Consider the following 17,363-nt stretch of genomic DNA (forward strand, 5'->3'; position numbering starts at 1 on the left):
TCAATGACCTTGAACCAAGTCTTCAAGCTCATTCAAATTTTATCTCGAGAACCATTAGGATTAGAAGAATGGTTCCAATTAGAAATGTGTTCTAGGTTTAATTTTCAGTCTAACCAGATTTGACCCGAATTAATTTGACCAATGGAAAGCCGATAAATGTTAGACCAAAACCATAAAGTCGTGTGTGGTATTCTAATCAACACTTGACATTTAAGGGCTTATAAATCTAAAACTACCAGATCTAATGAATCAAAATTGTCGTGACACTCTTAAACTGAGTGTGGGAGTTGGAAATCTGTAACTTATGATGACCTTGATACATTAGTTCAAGGTCATTCAATTAACGACATACCGAGACGTTGGGATCGAAGCGACGCCTCCACCAGTGAAACGAGTGATTTCGTATGGTAATAAAATATATTTATTGTCGATGAAGTTTACAGTCTTCGTGTCCGCTCTCTCAGGTTGTACCGGCGTGTGGGATGGTCAGCAGGCGGCGGTAACTGTTGTTGGAATAGCTGCGGTAACTGTTCGGATGGCTGCGGTGACTGTTCTCTGTTTGGCGGCGGTGACTGCCCCCTGACCGTCGATGGCAACTGCGCTTCGTTCGGTGGCGATGACTGCTCTCGGACTGGCGACGATGGAACTGGCGCGTTGACTAGCCAGTAGCCAGACTAGGAGCGGTGGATCGTCACGAGCTATGATATAAGTTATTGGTACTCGTCGGAGACTAGTGCGAGCCTCTCTTTGCTTGGTGGTTGGACCGAGCGCGGACGTCTGGGAGAGCGCCGCTAGCCTCTACCGTGATTGAAGCGCGGACGTCTGAGAGAGCGCCGCTAGCCTCTACCGTGATTGAAGCGCGGACGTCTGGGAGAGCGCCGCTAGCCTCTACCGTGATTGGAGCGCGGACGTCTGAGAGAGCGCCGCTAGCCTCTACCGTTATTGGAGCGCGGACGTCTGAGAGAGCGCCGCTAGCCTCTACCGTGATTGAAGCGCGGACGTCTGAGAGAGCGCCGCTAGCCTCTACCGTGATTGGAGCGCGGACGTCTGGGAGATTGCCGCTAGCCTCTACCGTGATTGGAGCGCGGGTGTCCTGGAAAGCGTTGCAGTGGGATCCGATCGTTACAATATTCAAAGTTTTTAGTTCATTAAAAAAATACTTTATTAATCCCTAAAATTGTTTGGTCTTGTCAAGAATAGATAATTTGACAAGCCTGATTTTGAAGGTTAAAAATTGTAACAGTGTTGCCAATGTTCGAAAGCTAAAAACCCACAGTTTCGGTGAAAAACCGCCGAAAAGCGACAACCCCTATATATTCACGAAAACTCATCGGAAAACAGGTACAATTTTTTGGGACCGAATTAAATAAGTTTTTTTTTATTTGTATGTTATTTATTTTTATTTTTTGGAAAAATTATTAATGTCATATTTAAAGAACTAGTTTACTTTACCCTCCTTAATTGCTTATCAATAGGTAGCAACTCTACGTCTCTACCATTTTATTCATTATACATTTTTGAATTGTGAAAATTGAAATGTCGGGGTTCTGGCTTAAAGTTAGTGCAATTGATATAATTGGCCTTAAGGCTAGATCTCAAAATGCAATATGCATTCCACAGTAACGTAAGCCTCTGAATGCGCCCCCCCCCCCCCATTTGAAACTTGCTCCTCTTCAAATTGGACAATGGACAGCTTCGTTTTTCTCTACTTCCAAGTTGTTTAGGAGATAAGACTGTGGACGAACTGCGAAGGCCAGCTGCAACCGCAGCAGCGACCTTTCGCCTTTCTTGGAACTTGGGTTACTTGGCGCACGTCATGGGCCCCCCGGTCTTCCTTGCGTTCTTTATGGAGGGGGGACTAAAGGTGGGTACAGTGGTTTATGAGAATTAAAAGTAAAATTAGGACCGTTATCGAGCCGAACAGGTGGAAGGGGGTACTTTATTTTTTCTCGGAAATCAGTATCAATATTTTTTTAGAAACCTTTTCGTGAGTATTTTGAACTGGCGATCGAAAATCTCCCAAAAAGTGGAAAATCCCACAAAACCCTTTGATTTGGTTATGAAAACCCATTATCCCATTTCCAAAAAAAACACCCTAAAAATCCCACAATATGAGATTTATCCCACGATCTGGCATCACTGAATGGTAAGTGGCCAGTTTCAAAAAATTCCTTATTTCTCAGCCTGCTTCCGACGGCAGCAGGCCTACCAATGAAAAACGTAGGCAAGAAAATCCACGACTTTTGACGGGCGGCGTTCTCCCTGTGTGGGGTGCTCTGTTTGTTGCTCCTAGCTCAAACCTTGAAGCATATGTAACATAATTATTCATAAGTATGCCACTAGCTCTATATCTTCACTAACCGTTTGTTTCACAGATATTGCGTCATCCGTACCCTACGTAATATTTGATGTCATATATGACGTCATGCAATCTCAAATTCCGATTATGCCGTCGCCCAATTAGCTCTACGTCTGATAAACTGACGGCCATTATTTTAGTTAACAAACCGGTTTGAACAACCAAGGCTTAGGAGCTAAAATGAACTACAATATAGTGTCAAGTTCTGTTAATTTAATTAATTTGCAAATTAATGAAGTTCTCGGAGACTCACGTTCTACAATAAATATGCATTGTGAAATAAAAGAAGCAGGTTTATTGGAAAAAATAGTTGAAATTCAGGTTGATCTTTTCTGGCGCATCTACAAGATTGGTTTGCAGATTCTTTTGATCCTAATCATCCTAGGCCTAGCTCTTCTAGGCTTGATATGGGTTTTATCACGGTTTATAGAATCTACACAGGTTGGGGCGCTTGGGATATGGGAGGGTCCACTTACTCGCTACTCCCGCGTTTAGAAGTTTGAAATCAGGCTAAGGCGCCGAAAGCGCCATCTGTCGAAAACTAGTGATTAAATTTTACCGAATGCTTCAGTTTTTTATTTTTCATATTATTTAATCCTAAAACACCTTATATAATTTGTATTAAATTGTATTTTGGAATGTGTTTTCAGCTTCCTGTTAAAACATGATATTATTATTATGCCTTAGCGTAGATATAGACAAGTGGATTTTTTTTCTCTATAATCTTGGTTATAAATTAAAATTTTAAAATATATAAATTAAATAAAAAAACCGGTGAAGCTTTTGTGGTATTTATATTTCAAATTAATTTTTAACAAATTGTATATAAAGTACATTAGTACTCTTTATAACATACAGGTGGCGCATAGATAGCTAAGTCTGGAACAGGGTTGGTAGGCAGTAGAAAATAAGTGGACCTAATCGCTAGCATGTACGAAGGTACAACGAGCTCCAACCTGTGTAGATTCTATAAACCGTGGTTTTATTAATGCTGGAGGAATATTCCACTTCGACGACTTGTTCCATTTTTGGAAAGCGATTACTTATTGGTCATTTACTCATTTTCCCCAACCTTTTATTTTTCTAAATTACTCATTATTTAACTTCATCCGCACAAACCGAGCGAGTTTATAAATTTCAATAAAGCTACATTGGGATGACTAAAATTCCGACGCCCAAGTCCAAAGTTCGGTAGCAAAATGTGTGTAAATTCAGTAAAGTGCGAAATTTACGGTTAACTCTGACCGCCTCTGCCAAGGCCGAGTGAGGGGTTGTGGGGAAGGAAAAGCATGCTCAATTTTCTTTTTTTTTGCCACTGAACTTTGGAGCCCCTTTAAATAAATATGTTAGTAGCCAATAGATTCTTTTACGCAGAATATTCGTTGGGGAATCCATAGCTTGACTACATGGGGAGGGGACCCGTTAGGGGGAAAAATTCAATAGTGGAGGCAGAGGTAGTACGGCGGTGGCGGCCGCCACATGGGAGATTGTAAAGGGGAAGTCGATACGCTCGTAAAAGAGTGTATAGTGTGACCTAGGAAGTTGTGACCAGGCTTGGAAATAAGTGGTGGTCACTGGGTCAAAGACCAGTTTATTAATTGCTCGGACCAGTTTTTTTATTCAAAAGCTAGGGGTTCACTGGTCCAGTGTCCAGTTTATTAATTCAAAATTATCTACCGTATTATTAACCAACTGGTCTACGTTACCACTTAAATAATTCAAGAGTTGGGAGTCACTGGTCAAATAGACCAGTTTCGAAATAAACCTTATTTCCAAGCCTGGTTGTGACTCCCAAAATTACTAAGATGAATAAAAAGGTTAAAATCTAACGTAGTCCACCTTTTTACTGGTTCTTGGTGAAACAAACCGTTAGTGAAGAGTTTTGAATGGAATAAAGGTACAGTGGCATACTTATGAGTAATTATGTTACATATATATAACAGGAGTAGAGAACGGGTGTTGACTCTGGAGTCCGGTTTCATAAGCGACATTTTCGCCTCTTGCCATCTCTATAAAACCAGTTGTTAATCATAAAAAAAGTTATTTGCTGTCAATATCTTTTACCTATTTTTGTTCAATCAAAAAGATGTATTTACAATTTAAATTTTGCGCTAATACTTGGCAATGAGAACTAGCCAAGTTTCGAAACATTGCCCATAAATTGACCAACGTCATAATCATGAAACCCCTCCCATCCTTACGACTTAGGGTATACTATCTAATGTAATTAAATATTCATAAAACTAATTCATTCATGACATAACCCGTATCTAAATATTTATTTTGCGTTTTTGAGCATAGATATAGGTAACGTATATAAAGGTCTAGATAAACTATTTCAAAGGGAGTGAATACGGAGGTGACAGCTAGCAGAAACGCGTAAGGATAAGGCGCTATCTATCGGTAAGAAAGCTCGTGCTACCGTCGCGAGAGCCATTGTCTCCTGCTTAAAAATTATACTAAAAGTCACCAACAGATGGTGTCTAAAGACTACGGCCTGCGGAAAGGTCAAGCACTTAGTACTAAAATGCTAATGGCGTTTTCCATTGGAGTCCTCTGAGCGCTCCTGGAGCGCTCCTAAATATAAAACGTGTTCCATTGGGACAAAAAGGGCAACTCCAAAAAGGAGGCACGTCTTCCATTGGCACTCTTGCTCCCTCACGGATTGATCCGAGCTGCCCCAACTCGAAGGATGGGGCAACCAAAAAAGAGCAATTTTTAAGCAAAGTGACTCCGAGAAAAATTCGTATTTCATTGGAAGGGCTGGAAGTCTAGTCCTCCGAGCACGTAGCGGAGTTCTCCGTGGTAGAGCGATGACGTAGAAGGCAAATCCGGATCACGCTCGGAGCAGTCCCAATGAAAAACGCCATAAGAGAGCTCACGCTCTTGGTCACGTGCCTTCCTCGGTGTCTGCTAGGTGTCAATTCCGTATTTTATGTTAGGCTTAGACGCCCCGAAATTTATCTAGACCTTAATATACATTTCTTATATCTATATTTTGAGTGACACATACTTGTAAATAGTCGCTTAAATCAAAGATAATTTAAATTTGTACCCTAGATTCGATACTGAGAGCTTTCCCATTGACGGTTTTGTTACGAAGCGTTTACCCTTTTCCGGCACGTGACCTCAGAAAAATTGGGCTCCGTCGGTTGCGGTAAGGCGCAAACCATGGAGCGAATTTTTTCTGAGTTCCGGCGGGAAGTGGGTAAACGCTATCGGCAACGCACGAGAGAGTGATTTCGAATCTAGGGTACGAGTTTAAATTATCTTTGCTTAAATAGAACATCTTCGAGGAAATCGCAAAGAAGTAATATATCCGAAAGCCAGGACCTGCAAGTTACTGTTTATATAGTGTATGTTGAAATAATAGAAACTTTTCACCTGTAAGCAAAACGTCGTGTTTTTTTTAAGCCTTAATATGTCAAAAAAAAGCTACCGGGTTAAAAGGAAACACTTATTGCCTACCTTACAGGTGAAATGTTTCCATAATTTCATAATATAAACAGTAACTTGCAGGAATATTTTTTTTAGGTTCTTTAGTTAACTTTTTGCTTAACAAAGGCGACATACACTTCAAAGTACGCAGCTAGCGCTTTCCGAAACTGAGCACGCTGTGGGAGGACCTTCAGGTGTTCAGGGAGGGAGTTCCAGTCGTGGACAGAGGGCGGCAGGAAGGAGGGCTTTCGCGTCGCGAGACGAAAACCAGGAAGAATTTACGTGGCATTTCGGTTGCCTCTTGGGGGGCGGGACCACGACGATATAGTTTTGGATAGGGGAGTAAGTGCCCCACAGGCGTTGTGAATCACACTGTTGACTAGAGTGAGACGTCGCAGGCGCCTTCTAGTGAAAAGGGATGTCCACTTGAGGTTGTCTAGTACGCAGGGGATACTGAAACTCCAGGATAACTCAACGCTAGAGGCGAACCTAGCAGCCCGCCGCTGGAAGGTTTCGATTTCATGAATACTGCTGGTGGAGTTTGTGGACCAGACAGCGGAGCAGTATTCGAGGATAGGCAGAACGTACGTAGTTATACCTAGGTTTTCGTGGTGAATGAGCAGTGTGTCAAGCGTCGCCTTACAAGTCCTAAGGAACGCGCAGCCCGAGACGTTATGTGGCCAATTTGAGTGTTCCACTCGAGGGTAGGCATTAAGGTCACTCCTAGATATTTGTGGGACGTGACCTGCTAGAGGAGCTCATCGCCCAGGTAGTAAACTGCGGCGTGGGAGGGGCAGCCGTGGTTGTGGAGCGATAGGACTGTGCACTTCTTGGAGTTGAGCGGTACAATCCAAGCTGCGCTCCAATCCTCAATTTTAGAAAGGTCAGATTGGAGTGTGGCACAGTTTTGGTTTGTGAAAATTCCCCGAGAGAGAGCAACATCATCCATATAGGGTTGAGACGACGTTGTCCCCAAGATCATTGATGTAAATGATGAACAACAAAGGTCCAAAGATGAGATATTTTTAAGAGGTAGTAGTAGCTGCCGCTTGACCTTTCTTCCCAAAATAGAACAGTTACCTCCAGTAAAGAAAGAGGCTGGTCTAAATGCTGTATAATTATCTTATAGTTCCAACTAGTCTAGATATTATGGAATCAACCCTCCCAAAATGGTTTCTTCCACTCTATAGTGTATACATACATCTACTTCATAGTTATCTTAAGCTAGCCCATACATTTCAATCCTATTTAAAAACGTCAAAATAACTTGCAAGTTTAAATCATGGGCCAAATAATGATAATATTGGCCCCTCATTTTTAGATTAATGTTAACGATTCTAGGAAAGTATATGTTTAATATTATATAACTATATATATTATACTAATTATGAACCTAGTACGTAAAAAAAGTACTTACATTAATAACCACACTAGATATGATAACTGTTAATAAATATTCTAGGATATTTACTACGACGACCACGTGTATTATTTTTAAAAACTGCCCCTAAAAAATTTGCCCCCAAAATGACGTAGGTCCGCGATCGCGCATTTTTCCCAATAGGGGGCAATAGTGGTCGGGTGTTAGCGCTGTTGGACGGGTTTTTCGCATAGAGTCATGTCCTGGATTTATCATTATTTGGCCCATGTTTAAATTTTGTTTGCTTCGTCACTCGTGACCTTCGGTTTCGTCGCGCAGAAAAGAATGCTAGGTTTTTTTACTAACTTAGTGTCCTCTGACGATAGAAATTTGATGTAAATACCAAATAATTTGATAAATTTTGAATTAAATCGATAAAATCAAATTAAATTTAGAATAGTCGGTTTTTCAAAGTCCACTATTTGGTATTCTAGAATTTTAAAAACTAGAAATCGATTTGTCGGTGCGAATAGTTTAACCTAAAAGTGACCAAATAATTTGGTCAAATCGAATAATGACGAATACTTTGCACAGCCCTACCCCGAACAAAAACTGGACTTTCTTTATAACTGTCTTCTTTCCTAATATAAGCTTTAAAAAGCTAAATAACTAAGCCCTAAATAATATAGTATTTTACGCACATCCACACTTTCCCCATAATTATAACTACAGCAGTCCACCATAGCCGTTATACTATTGAAATAATTTCCCCCCAAAACCGGTTCTCTACCGATGTATCACAGCTAGCTAAGGTAGCTACTAGGAAATACGCACGTATGAGTTGGCCGAGGAGGAAAACCGCTAAATTGACTGATTCACCGACCCCCAGCAAATTATGAATTAATAAAGTAGTTCCAAAGACCTCTGACGGCCAGTTTGTGAAAAAGTTAAGTGCTTTTGGTATTTTTCTCGACGGACATTGGTTTTGACTACTAAGGATCATTATCAAAATCCCACCCCTCGGTTTTTTACTTCCCTCTCCGAAATAGCGCGCGGTTGGCCGAAAGTTCGAAACTTTCGTTATAACTTTTTGCATTTTTTCTTAATGATCCTTGACTAAACGACCTTTATTTCCAAGCCCGATCTCGATTTATTGAATTGACGTCTTTACCATAGAGATAGAAATAAGCAATCTGGCGAAAGTGATCGCTAGTTCCGACCATAGATATAGGAAATATACAAATATTCTAGATACCCTGCGCTGGAGTAGGCCCTTCGAGAAAACACGCAAGTGACAGCTAGCGGACGACAGATATTTTACTGGGGAAGTCTGCGTAGTGCCATCTATCGATGACTTTGAAGTACCGTGAATAACGCGCGAAATGCCATCTATCGGTGACCATGAAGTACCGTTAAGAGCGTGAGAAATTGGTATTAGACGTATGTTTTTGCGTGCCCAAAATAAAAAATAGCTTTTGTATTGCATTGATAAAAATGGTTAAAAATTGCGGTTTGCCCGTTGTCGAAATTATTCGGAAAGTAACAAAAAATTTTCATTTCATAAGTATGACAAGATATTTTTGTTATTAGTTATATCATATGTAACATAATTTCTCATAAGTGTGCCAGAAAGAACTTTTGCTCAATGAGACCTTGTTGCAAGGATATGACGTAATTGACGTCACTTCCCAGTCGATGACGGTTTAATCGTCATCAAAACTAGTTCTGGCGGGGAGGGAAGGAAGTTAAAACAAGTTTTACGCGACGGTAGTCCGTATTTTCTTTGGTGGCTGTGAAACAAGGTCTCATTTAAATTTTTAATACAGAGATGTTGAACAGAGGCACACTTATGAGTAATTATGTTACATATGGTTATATCATAAGTTTATGTTAAGGTCCCTTATTATAAACTTATGATTATATTGACCTATAATTGTTTTTAACATTTTCAATGTCCTGCGTGGTATTACAACAGATTTCCTTTTACGAAACCTGAAATACTGTTAAAATGGATAGACGCGGTAAATCGGAGCAAAGATAATCTAAATTGAAGGGACTGGTCTCCATCAAAAGACGATTTTTGTGTAGCGAACATTTCCTTGAAAATGGGAAACGGGGACTTGTAAACAACGCAATTCCAACTGCGGTTTAAAAAAAATGAAACAAACTTATCAAAATATTAATTGTTTTATTTTAAATAAAGAAATTACAAGTTGGAACTGAAATAACTAGTGTTACGTTACCATTTAATTTTGATCATGGAACTATTTTTGAGTAAGTCGAAGCATTGAGTCTTTGCTATACGCGATTTACGAGGTAACCGCCCCCCTTTTTGGAGGATAGTGCTGTGGAAGCTACCGGCTTCGATGCACTGACAAGGAATGTCAGCCAATGAAAAAGGCGTGACGACATCTTATGACGGCGCCCACAGAAATGCTCTCGTAAATCCCGTATTAAGGAGCGGAATCGCCTCTTTATTTTTATCAGGTTATAATAATAATAATAATAATCAGCTTAGGCCTAAGTCATCAAGCGACTTTTAATGATATGGCTGTATATCCTTGGAAATTTTCATTAGGATATGAAAAGGAAATCCGCTCCCTACAAAAAAGAATCCAGTCTATACGTAGAGTGTGGTGGCAAATGCAAGATCTTCAAGCTCACGAAGATGATGAGATAAATGAATTTTATATTCAGCCAAAGCACTCCATAATTTTCCAAGAAAATGTGAGCTGCAAACGTTGGTGTTCCACACCAAATACCTGAGGTTATATTCCCTTTAAAAAAAATTTATGTATATATTGATATTTATATTCGTAATAATAATTACCTTGTTTCTTTATTGGTTTCTTTGGAGTTAATAGACTTTTTCTCTTATAATTTCAAATAACCTTTATGTATAATATAATCTTTAACGTCAAGCCGACGTTAAAGAGTCACATGACAGTTTTTATAATTATTTTTCTCTCCAACAGATGGCATGGCGCGATCCTCCCTAGTAAATAGCGGTTGTCTGCTAGCTGTCGCTATCGTGCCATCCCCAGATTTAATCATGGATCTATTCTATTTCATATATCTATGGTTCCGACCCTTTTTCGCCAATGTATGAGACCATTAGATGGGCCGTTTACGTGGCGTCATCGACGTGCGGTAAAATAAACTACATTAAGCGCTTATGAAAATCGAAAATCAGCGGTGTGTACTAGTTACTCTGCCAATCGATAGGTAGCGCCAAGCAAATCCTGCCCATCTCCGCTTCTCATACATGCGCCGGGGGATTGGATATTTCCCAGTCATAAACAAGGGTGCCTTTACGCTGTAATCGACCCTCTACTTATCTCAATATCTATGGTCTTTACCGCTGACGACTTACTCTGTCGTCTGCTGTTTTGTACTGTAATAGTTGGAAAATTGTTGAGCTCTTCGAAGTTTTTACTTAAACTATATTAATGTATCATTATTATATTTATTAATATTGCTTAACTAAATGTATTGTGATTTGAGATCGTTAAAGGAAACTCTTGACATATAGTACAAAACCTTATTATTTTTCTTGTTAAATTAAGCCTTGGTCTATCTAATCGCATATACGTATGTATAATTTATTCAAAATAATTTTTATTATTTTCTGCAGTAGTCGATCATTGAAACGACGTAGGCACCGATTAAAATTATAAATTAGTTAAATATTTATTTTTTAACGTAGATTATGGGGACAGCAAGTAGTAGCTTAATGGAACTTCCAAAAAATGAGTATCTGCAGAGGTTGGTTGGCAAAGAAGCAATCAGCCACAATGATCCATTTTGGAACCAACTGTTATCATTCACATTTTCTCCTCCTAAATCTTGGTACTAAAACATCCCAAACCAATAACTAATGATTTCTAAAATTTATCTAATCATTTTATTTATTCAATACAGTGCTGATTATCGTCTTTTAGAGGAAAGCATAAAACCTTTGTTGGATGCTTTTCTTGTTAATAACATTCAGACGGGAAATTTGTCTTCTTTGGTGAAAGTATTTCTAACAAGAGCTGTAGAGCTTAAGGCATCAGCTCAGTGTGAAAAGTATATATATTTATATCATGATAGCTTTCAACAAGAGTCTAGATAATCCTAGATTAGGTTTTAATTTTACTTTTCTTATGTAGCAGCATCTTTACTTGGCAGACGTATAATGCTTTGTTTATATTAAGAAGCATTATAAAATACATTGTTCAAACTGTGTCTGAAGAAGGTTTAATTAAACATTTAGCTGCCAAACCACCCCAAAGTCCACCTGGTAAAAGTATTAACTAAAAGCTTAATTGCTTTTCTAATAACAAGTTTTTTTTTATAAGATGCTGATAATCAACTAGAACGTTTAATAACTACTCTAGTGGAGATATTAGTCGATGTTCCTGTTATGTATGTTCTCGTATCTTCCACCCACAAAACTATAATTTTAAATTTTAAATAATCTTTTTAGAAAGTTCACTTACGCAGTCCATTTGGAATCCATCAATTCTCTTCTAATTTTACTATCAATTCAAATGTTTTCTATGAGATCTCCAACCAAATCGAGCGTTTATAGGTGTTTTATGCAAGGAAAATGGTAACATTACTTTATAATGAAGCCATTTTAAATTTCTCATTAACTTTTTTTTTAGTTCTATCCACGCCTTTTTATTAACTAAAACTTTGCTTCAACATTTTATCAAACAAGAGAAACCCCCAACCAATGATCGAGGAGGAAGCATCATATTAGGAATAGCCTGTAATATTAATCTTTAAAGGGAATATGCAGAAATTTCTAAAGTAATGTTTATCTTTTAGCTGGATTGTGGAATGTTCTAACCCTTGGCTATGGCCACAAAGGTGGGAGCTCTGGAGAGCCTGTTAACGAAATGACCTTAGCTAAGCAGTCCCTACTAATGCTATTGGTATTGGTTAACCATTGCACAAATGAAAGAATTCTACCTAATCCGTACCGCGAAGCGTTGTTTTCATTTGGAAATATACAAGGTTTCAACTTTTACAAAAAGTTATTTAACTCGAAAATAACTAAAATTAAACTTATATAGATCCAAATATGACTCAAGCTGATGCTATTCCCGCCTTCAAACTTGACTATTTGAAACTTTATGAAGCTTTGTGCTTGACGTTACAAGACGATCAAACCACTTTATTATTTTACTTGCTTATACATCGCAATGTATTCTTCAAGAATTTTGTTCTGTCCCGAATGGACATTGAAGCTTTAGTAAGCCTGAAAAATATATTTACCTTTTATAAAGTTGCTAATTTGTTTTATCATTTTGAGGTTGTACCCATTCTTAAAGTTCTATATGCTCAAGAAAAAAGTTCCCACTTAATTTATATGACGTTAATAATCTTGCTCATTCTCAGTGAAGATGATTTGTATAATGAGGCAGTTCATGATATCGTAAGAGAACACTTCTCTGTTTATTTTTTTAGTACTAATTAGTAGGGGTAAGCAAGTCTCATTTTTTTAGTAACTAGCTGTGTTTGAGTTTTAAAAAATTTCCTTACAGAGTTCAAATTTGAACAACCTAGAAAGTTTACGCGTGTTAAAATGAAGCTTTTTCAAAGCTTTGAGTGCTTAACGATTCTTGAAGTTCTTAAGGAGTTTCAAAATATTTTAGTCTTTGTAGTTTGCTGAAACTAAGACTAAAACATACGTCACATGGACCAATAGCGTAGGCAAAAAAAATATTTCTAAAGGAGCCAATTGTCAAGAATTGTGATGTCATTTAGTTTACAAAAGCTATTCAATAACATTTAAACTCATAAGAATTACCTAACAAGTTTTTACCGAGTTTGACGTTAGCTCAACGAGTTTCGCGGCAAGGCTTATAGAGTTTGGAGCCGAGAACTCTAACTCGAATTTAATTCAAGTACTTGATTAAAATGAGTGCTCGCACACCCCTTCTAATTAGTGCTGGCCGATATTGTCCTTTAATTGATTCCGATTTTAAGACTTTACAGATACCAATTATTTAACTAATATTAGAGATTCGGGAAATCATTTTCGATACTGATAAATAAACTACTTATCACTTTAGTTTAAGAGATGAGTGGATTAAACGTGGAAAATAATTGGACTTGTGGTAGCACAATTAGCGAAACCAAAGGTCAAGGTTACGGTACCACCTGCCTTGTTTTTGAGAAAATCTGTATCGGTATTTTTAAAATTGGTAATTTAGATGAGGTCCGGTTAATTACGAAAATCGCAATATCAGTAACTGATATCCTAACAGTATAGGTCCATCACTATTATTAATTTTTAAATCTTACAACTTTAGATGTTAAAAAATGTTACATGGTACACTGAAAGAATGATAAGTGAAATTTCTTTGGGTGGATTACTAGTCTTGGTTGTTATTAGAACTATTCAGTATAACATGACTCGAATGAGGGTACGTATTTTCTGCTTTTTTGTTAAAAGATTATTTTATTTGACAACTTTTTTTTAATTTTAAGGATAAATATCTACATACCAATTGCCTAGCAGCTTTAGCAAACATGTCCAGCCATTTCAAAAATCTTCATCCTTACGTTTGTCAGAGATTTGTTAGGTAATACTACAAAGTTGAAGTTAATGAATATCTCCTAAGAAGTATTTGATTTTCTGGTCCTAGCCTATTCGAAAACCTAGCAAAAAGATTAACAAGAGTCGTAGATCAACTAAGAAACAACTCTGAAACAACTAGGTCTGATAGTGATGAAGATTTTTCAACCGATTTAGTAAGATCTTTGATTTCCTTACTTTTATTTCACTCTCAGTGATGGGCATTTCGCTTAAAAAGCCACTTGGCTTACTCGCCACTAGATAGAAATCCATTCGTGCCCACTCTTAAAATAGGTGGTCCTCTGTTTTTTTTAAATCATCATCTGTTTTGGCCATTCTTAAAATGAAAATTTTCTTAATATTAAAAAACTGCCTAGTTTGATGAATATTTTGTCGGAATTTTTCCAACATTGATTTTCAACAAAAATATCGTATCTGTATCCACTCTTTGGAAATCCGTAGTAGAAAATTGGTACACCTCCATTTTTAGGCTCTTCTTAGATAAAATTGGCGAGAATCTCTTTTACGATTTTTTGAGAGGTGAAGTCAGAGCTCCTTTAATTTTGTGTTCAATTGAGAGGTTAATTTGGGGCTTCCCTCTTTTTATTAGGGGTGTGTGAGTCCTGTTTTTTAGGCTTAGAGTTAAGTCCCGACTCGAATTTGAGACCGAGTACTCGCGATTTTAGAGTACTCGCACAGCCCTACTTTTTATACTTGTTGATAGATGAAATTGGCGCCCTTTCCATTTTGCCCTTTTTAAAAAGATAATTTACCACCCAATTTTGAGCAAAATTATAAAAACCTCTCATGAGCTAACGGGCCCATCACTTTCCAATATAAGTGTGGTCTAATTGTTCTTATATCTTTAGATGTATGATCTATCGGTTCTTGAAGAAGTTTTGAGAATGGTTTTGGAGATTTTGAATTCTACACTAACAACACAGTTGCAACATAACCCTAATTTACTCTATACATTGCTGTATAAGAGACACGTTTTTGAGGCCTTTAGGACTCATCCAACTTTTCAAGATATCATTCAAAATATTGACATGGTAAATTATGGTTCATTAATGCATCTGGAAGGTGTTAAATAAGAATGAAACATTCTTAGGTATTAGCCTATTTCTCCGGACACTTGGAAGCGGCTGATAAAAATCTTTCTGTATCAGAAGTATCGACTATAATTCAACAGGCAGCGTTGCAATGGCCTCAAGACAGGTTAAGGGTAAGGAAGACTTCTTTCACGTGTCAAATGACTAGGTTGAATATTACAAGGATGATTATTCCATTATTAGGGTGACCACAACAACTATACACTCTTTTTTTGGGAATTTTCATGTTGAGTTTACCCCCCTTAACCCCCATTCTCCATATCCTGGGACCAAAGACCCGAGCCTAGACCCCCCACCGGTGGATCCAGGTAATGGCCGACTAGCGGGCGGCCAAAAAGAGGGGTCGAAAAAGAGTGTATATTTTATGATTTTTCCTATATTTTCAGTGTTTAGTAACTTTCTGTAATATTGGAGCAACAAACACAGCATCCCACACAAGGAGAACGCAACGCGTCAAAAGCCGTGCATTTTCTTGTGTACAGTTTTCATTGGTTAGACGCTTTGGTTCCTGCTGCCGTTCAAAGGGAAAAATTCAGACATTGTCTTCCCCCTTTTTGTTAAAATTAAAACAACACTACGTTCTCCTGGTGTTTGTTGCTCCTAGCTGTAATTACATTATTTTCTTATTTTTGGGAATATTTTGTACTTTACCGATTGCAATTGGGTTTTGATAATAGTCAAAACTACTAAGTTAGAAATCGTTTCAAACAAAATTGACAGTTATTGCATCACACAGACAAGAGCTAAAATGTTTTCCATCCTATTAGAAATCATCACTTACCCAGCCAATTATTAAACCAAATTCACCTTTAAAAAACCATTAATACTTGCAAGTTAATATATTCTATGTTTTTCGTCAAATATTTATGTTATAAACACATAAATCATATGCAAATTTTGTATTTTCCTATCAAATGTTTTGAGATATTTGGTGGTCACCCTGCATTATAACAAATGGTCCCTGTCAAATGTCAACTGGTCTTTTAAAGGTCCACAGAATCACTTGAATTTTTAAGTAAATTTTAGGTAGCCCCTTCCTTTCCATCATGTGACTCAAACATATCTAAAACACATGATGACCCTCTCATATCAAACGATTCGGTGGCCCTTTATATATGTTTACAATTTAGAAAATACCCTTGATAATTGTAAAGATAAGGTTAAACATTCGTTTAGCACGAGACTTATCGCTTCATTAACTGCTTTTGACAGAAATTCCCCGAGTTGAAATTCAAGTACGTGGAGGAAGAACAACCAGAAGAATTCTTCATCCCTTACATCTGGTCTTTGGTGTATAATTCCGCTAATTTATACTGGAACTCCCAGAATATTATCTTATTTAATCCTAATAAAGTGTCAGGGTCTTGATTCGAGACTCTTGACTTTTACTAAAGAACTTAAGGTAAAATAAGGACTATTGAAACTTGGAAATTATGACTCCTTTAAAATCTCTTTAAGATAGGACTTAAATTATATTATTGAATATCGAAACACTTCATTTTTAAGTTTTTTTTGTGACTTTTTATCTATATATATTTTTTGTTTCTTATAAAGTGTCGGTTTTAGACTTAGTAGTGGTAGTCTTTGGAAACTGATATCAGATACTTGGTTAAACATACTTTAACTATAAATGACACAGAGCTCTAATATATTTAAGTTTTTCAATTATAATTTAACTTTTGAGCAATCAATGATAAATTGTTTGTTTTGGGAGGAGAATATTTGTTCCAATAATTGAATTGTGAGAAAAAAATGTCCAAAGCTAAACATTTGTTACATGTTCAAGTTGTTTTAATCGTAGTTTTCATTGTAAATTTCTAGATATTTAAAATGTTTTATAAGTGCCTGGGAATTAAAATGTTTTATTCCATAATTCTAGGTTTGGATTTATGTTACCTCTATTTCTAGAATCTGCGCATCTGCCCAACAGGTAAATTGTCTATAAAGAGCAATGAACTGTAGTTTGGATAGGAGGGGTAGGAAGGGTTTTGGAACTTTAGTTTTTTTGTTTTACTTCGATTTTTAATCGTGTTTTTTGCCTTATTACGATACAATAACTTCCGCTTTTCCGCACAAATTATACGTTTTTAGTTGCTCTTCAACAGAAAATAGTTTATAAATTCAAATAGGACGCCAAAAATTAAAATTTTAATAACGAGATTAGTTCTAAATAGATCCAATAGATGTCGTGAGCGGCTTTGTTTTGGTTCGATATTTTTTCCTATCCCCCTTTTTTCAATGCGACATCGGACTGAAAATGATATTAGCGCAAAAATATCGAATAATGTAATCCTAAAGAAGCCTGAGGCGAAAAGAAATATTTTACAAAATGGCGTTTCAAATTATAATCTATTTAATCTTAGAAAAATAATAGGCCTATTCCCACTTTATTTATTTGGTTTCTTTTCCTGGTTTCGTATGGTAAATGTGTCGTTCTAAGTGACACGCATCAAAACTTTGGAACATCAATTTTAAATAATTCGGATTACGCCTTAAAATTACGTTACCAAAATTTAATTTTTG

General features: G+C 37.2%; 2 protein-coding genes across 2 annotated transcripts in view; both read left to right on the forward strand.

The window, feature by feature from the left end:
* The window catches only part of LOC149927037 (bromodomain adjacent to zinc finger domain protein 2B-like), a 153,074-nt gene that overhangs the window by 117,244 nt on the left and 18,467 nt on the right, over positions 1–17,363 (forward strand). The gene's annotated exons all lie outside the window — the stretch shown is intronic.
* On the forward strand, positions 10,498–16,685 carry LOC149927042 (dymeclin). Its single transcript, XM_090158993.1, has 16 exons — positions 10,498–10,748; positions 10,864–11,006; positions 11,079–11,225; positions 11,309–11,439; positions 11,498–11,564; positions 11,626–11,751; positions 11,807–11,913; positions 11,973–12,161; positions 12,221–12,399; positions 12,460–12,582; positions 13,463–13,576; positions 13,641–13,735; positions 13,799–13,904; positions 14,598–14,780; positions 14,840–14,953; positions 16,053–16,685. The coding sequence occupies exons 2-16, from the start codon at positions 10,867–10,869 to the stop codon at positions 16,206–16,208; spliced, it is 1,977 nt and encodes a 658-aa protein (XP_090015119.1). The 5' UTR covers positions 10,498–10,748; positions 10,864–10,866; the 3' UTR covers positions 16,209–16,685.

The sequence above is a fragment of the Leiobunum rupestre genome, chromosome 9, assembly GCF_980474605.1.
Source record: "Leiobunum rupestre chromosome 9, qqLeiRupe1.1.hap1, whole genome shotgun sequence".
Classification (NCBI taxonomy): Eukaryota; Metazoa; Arthropoda; class Arachnida; order Opiliones; family Sclerosomatidae; genus Leiobunum; species Leiobunum rupestre.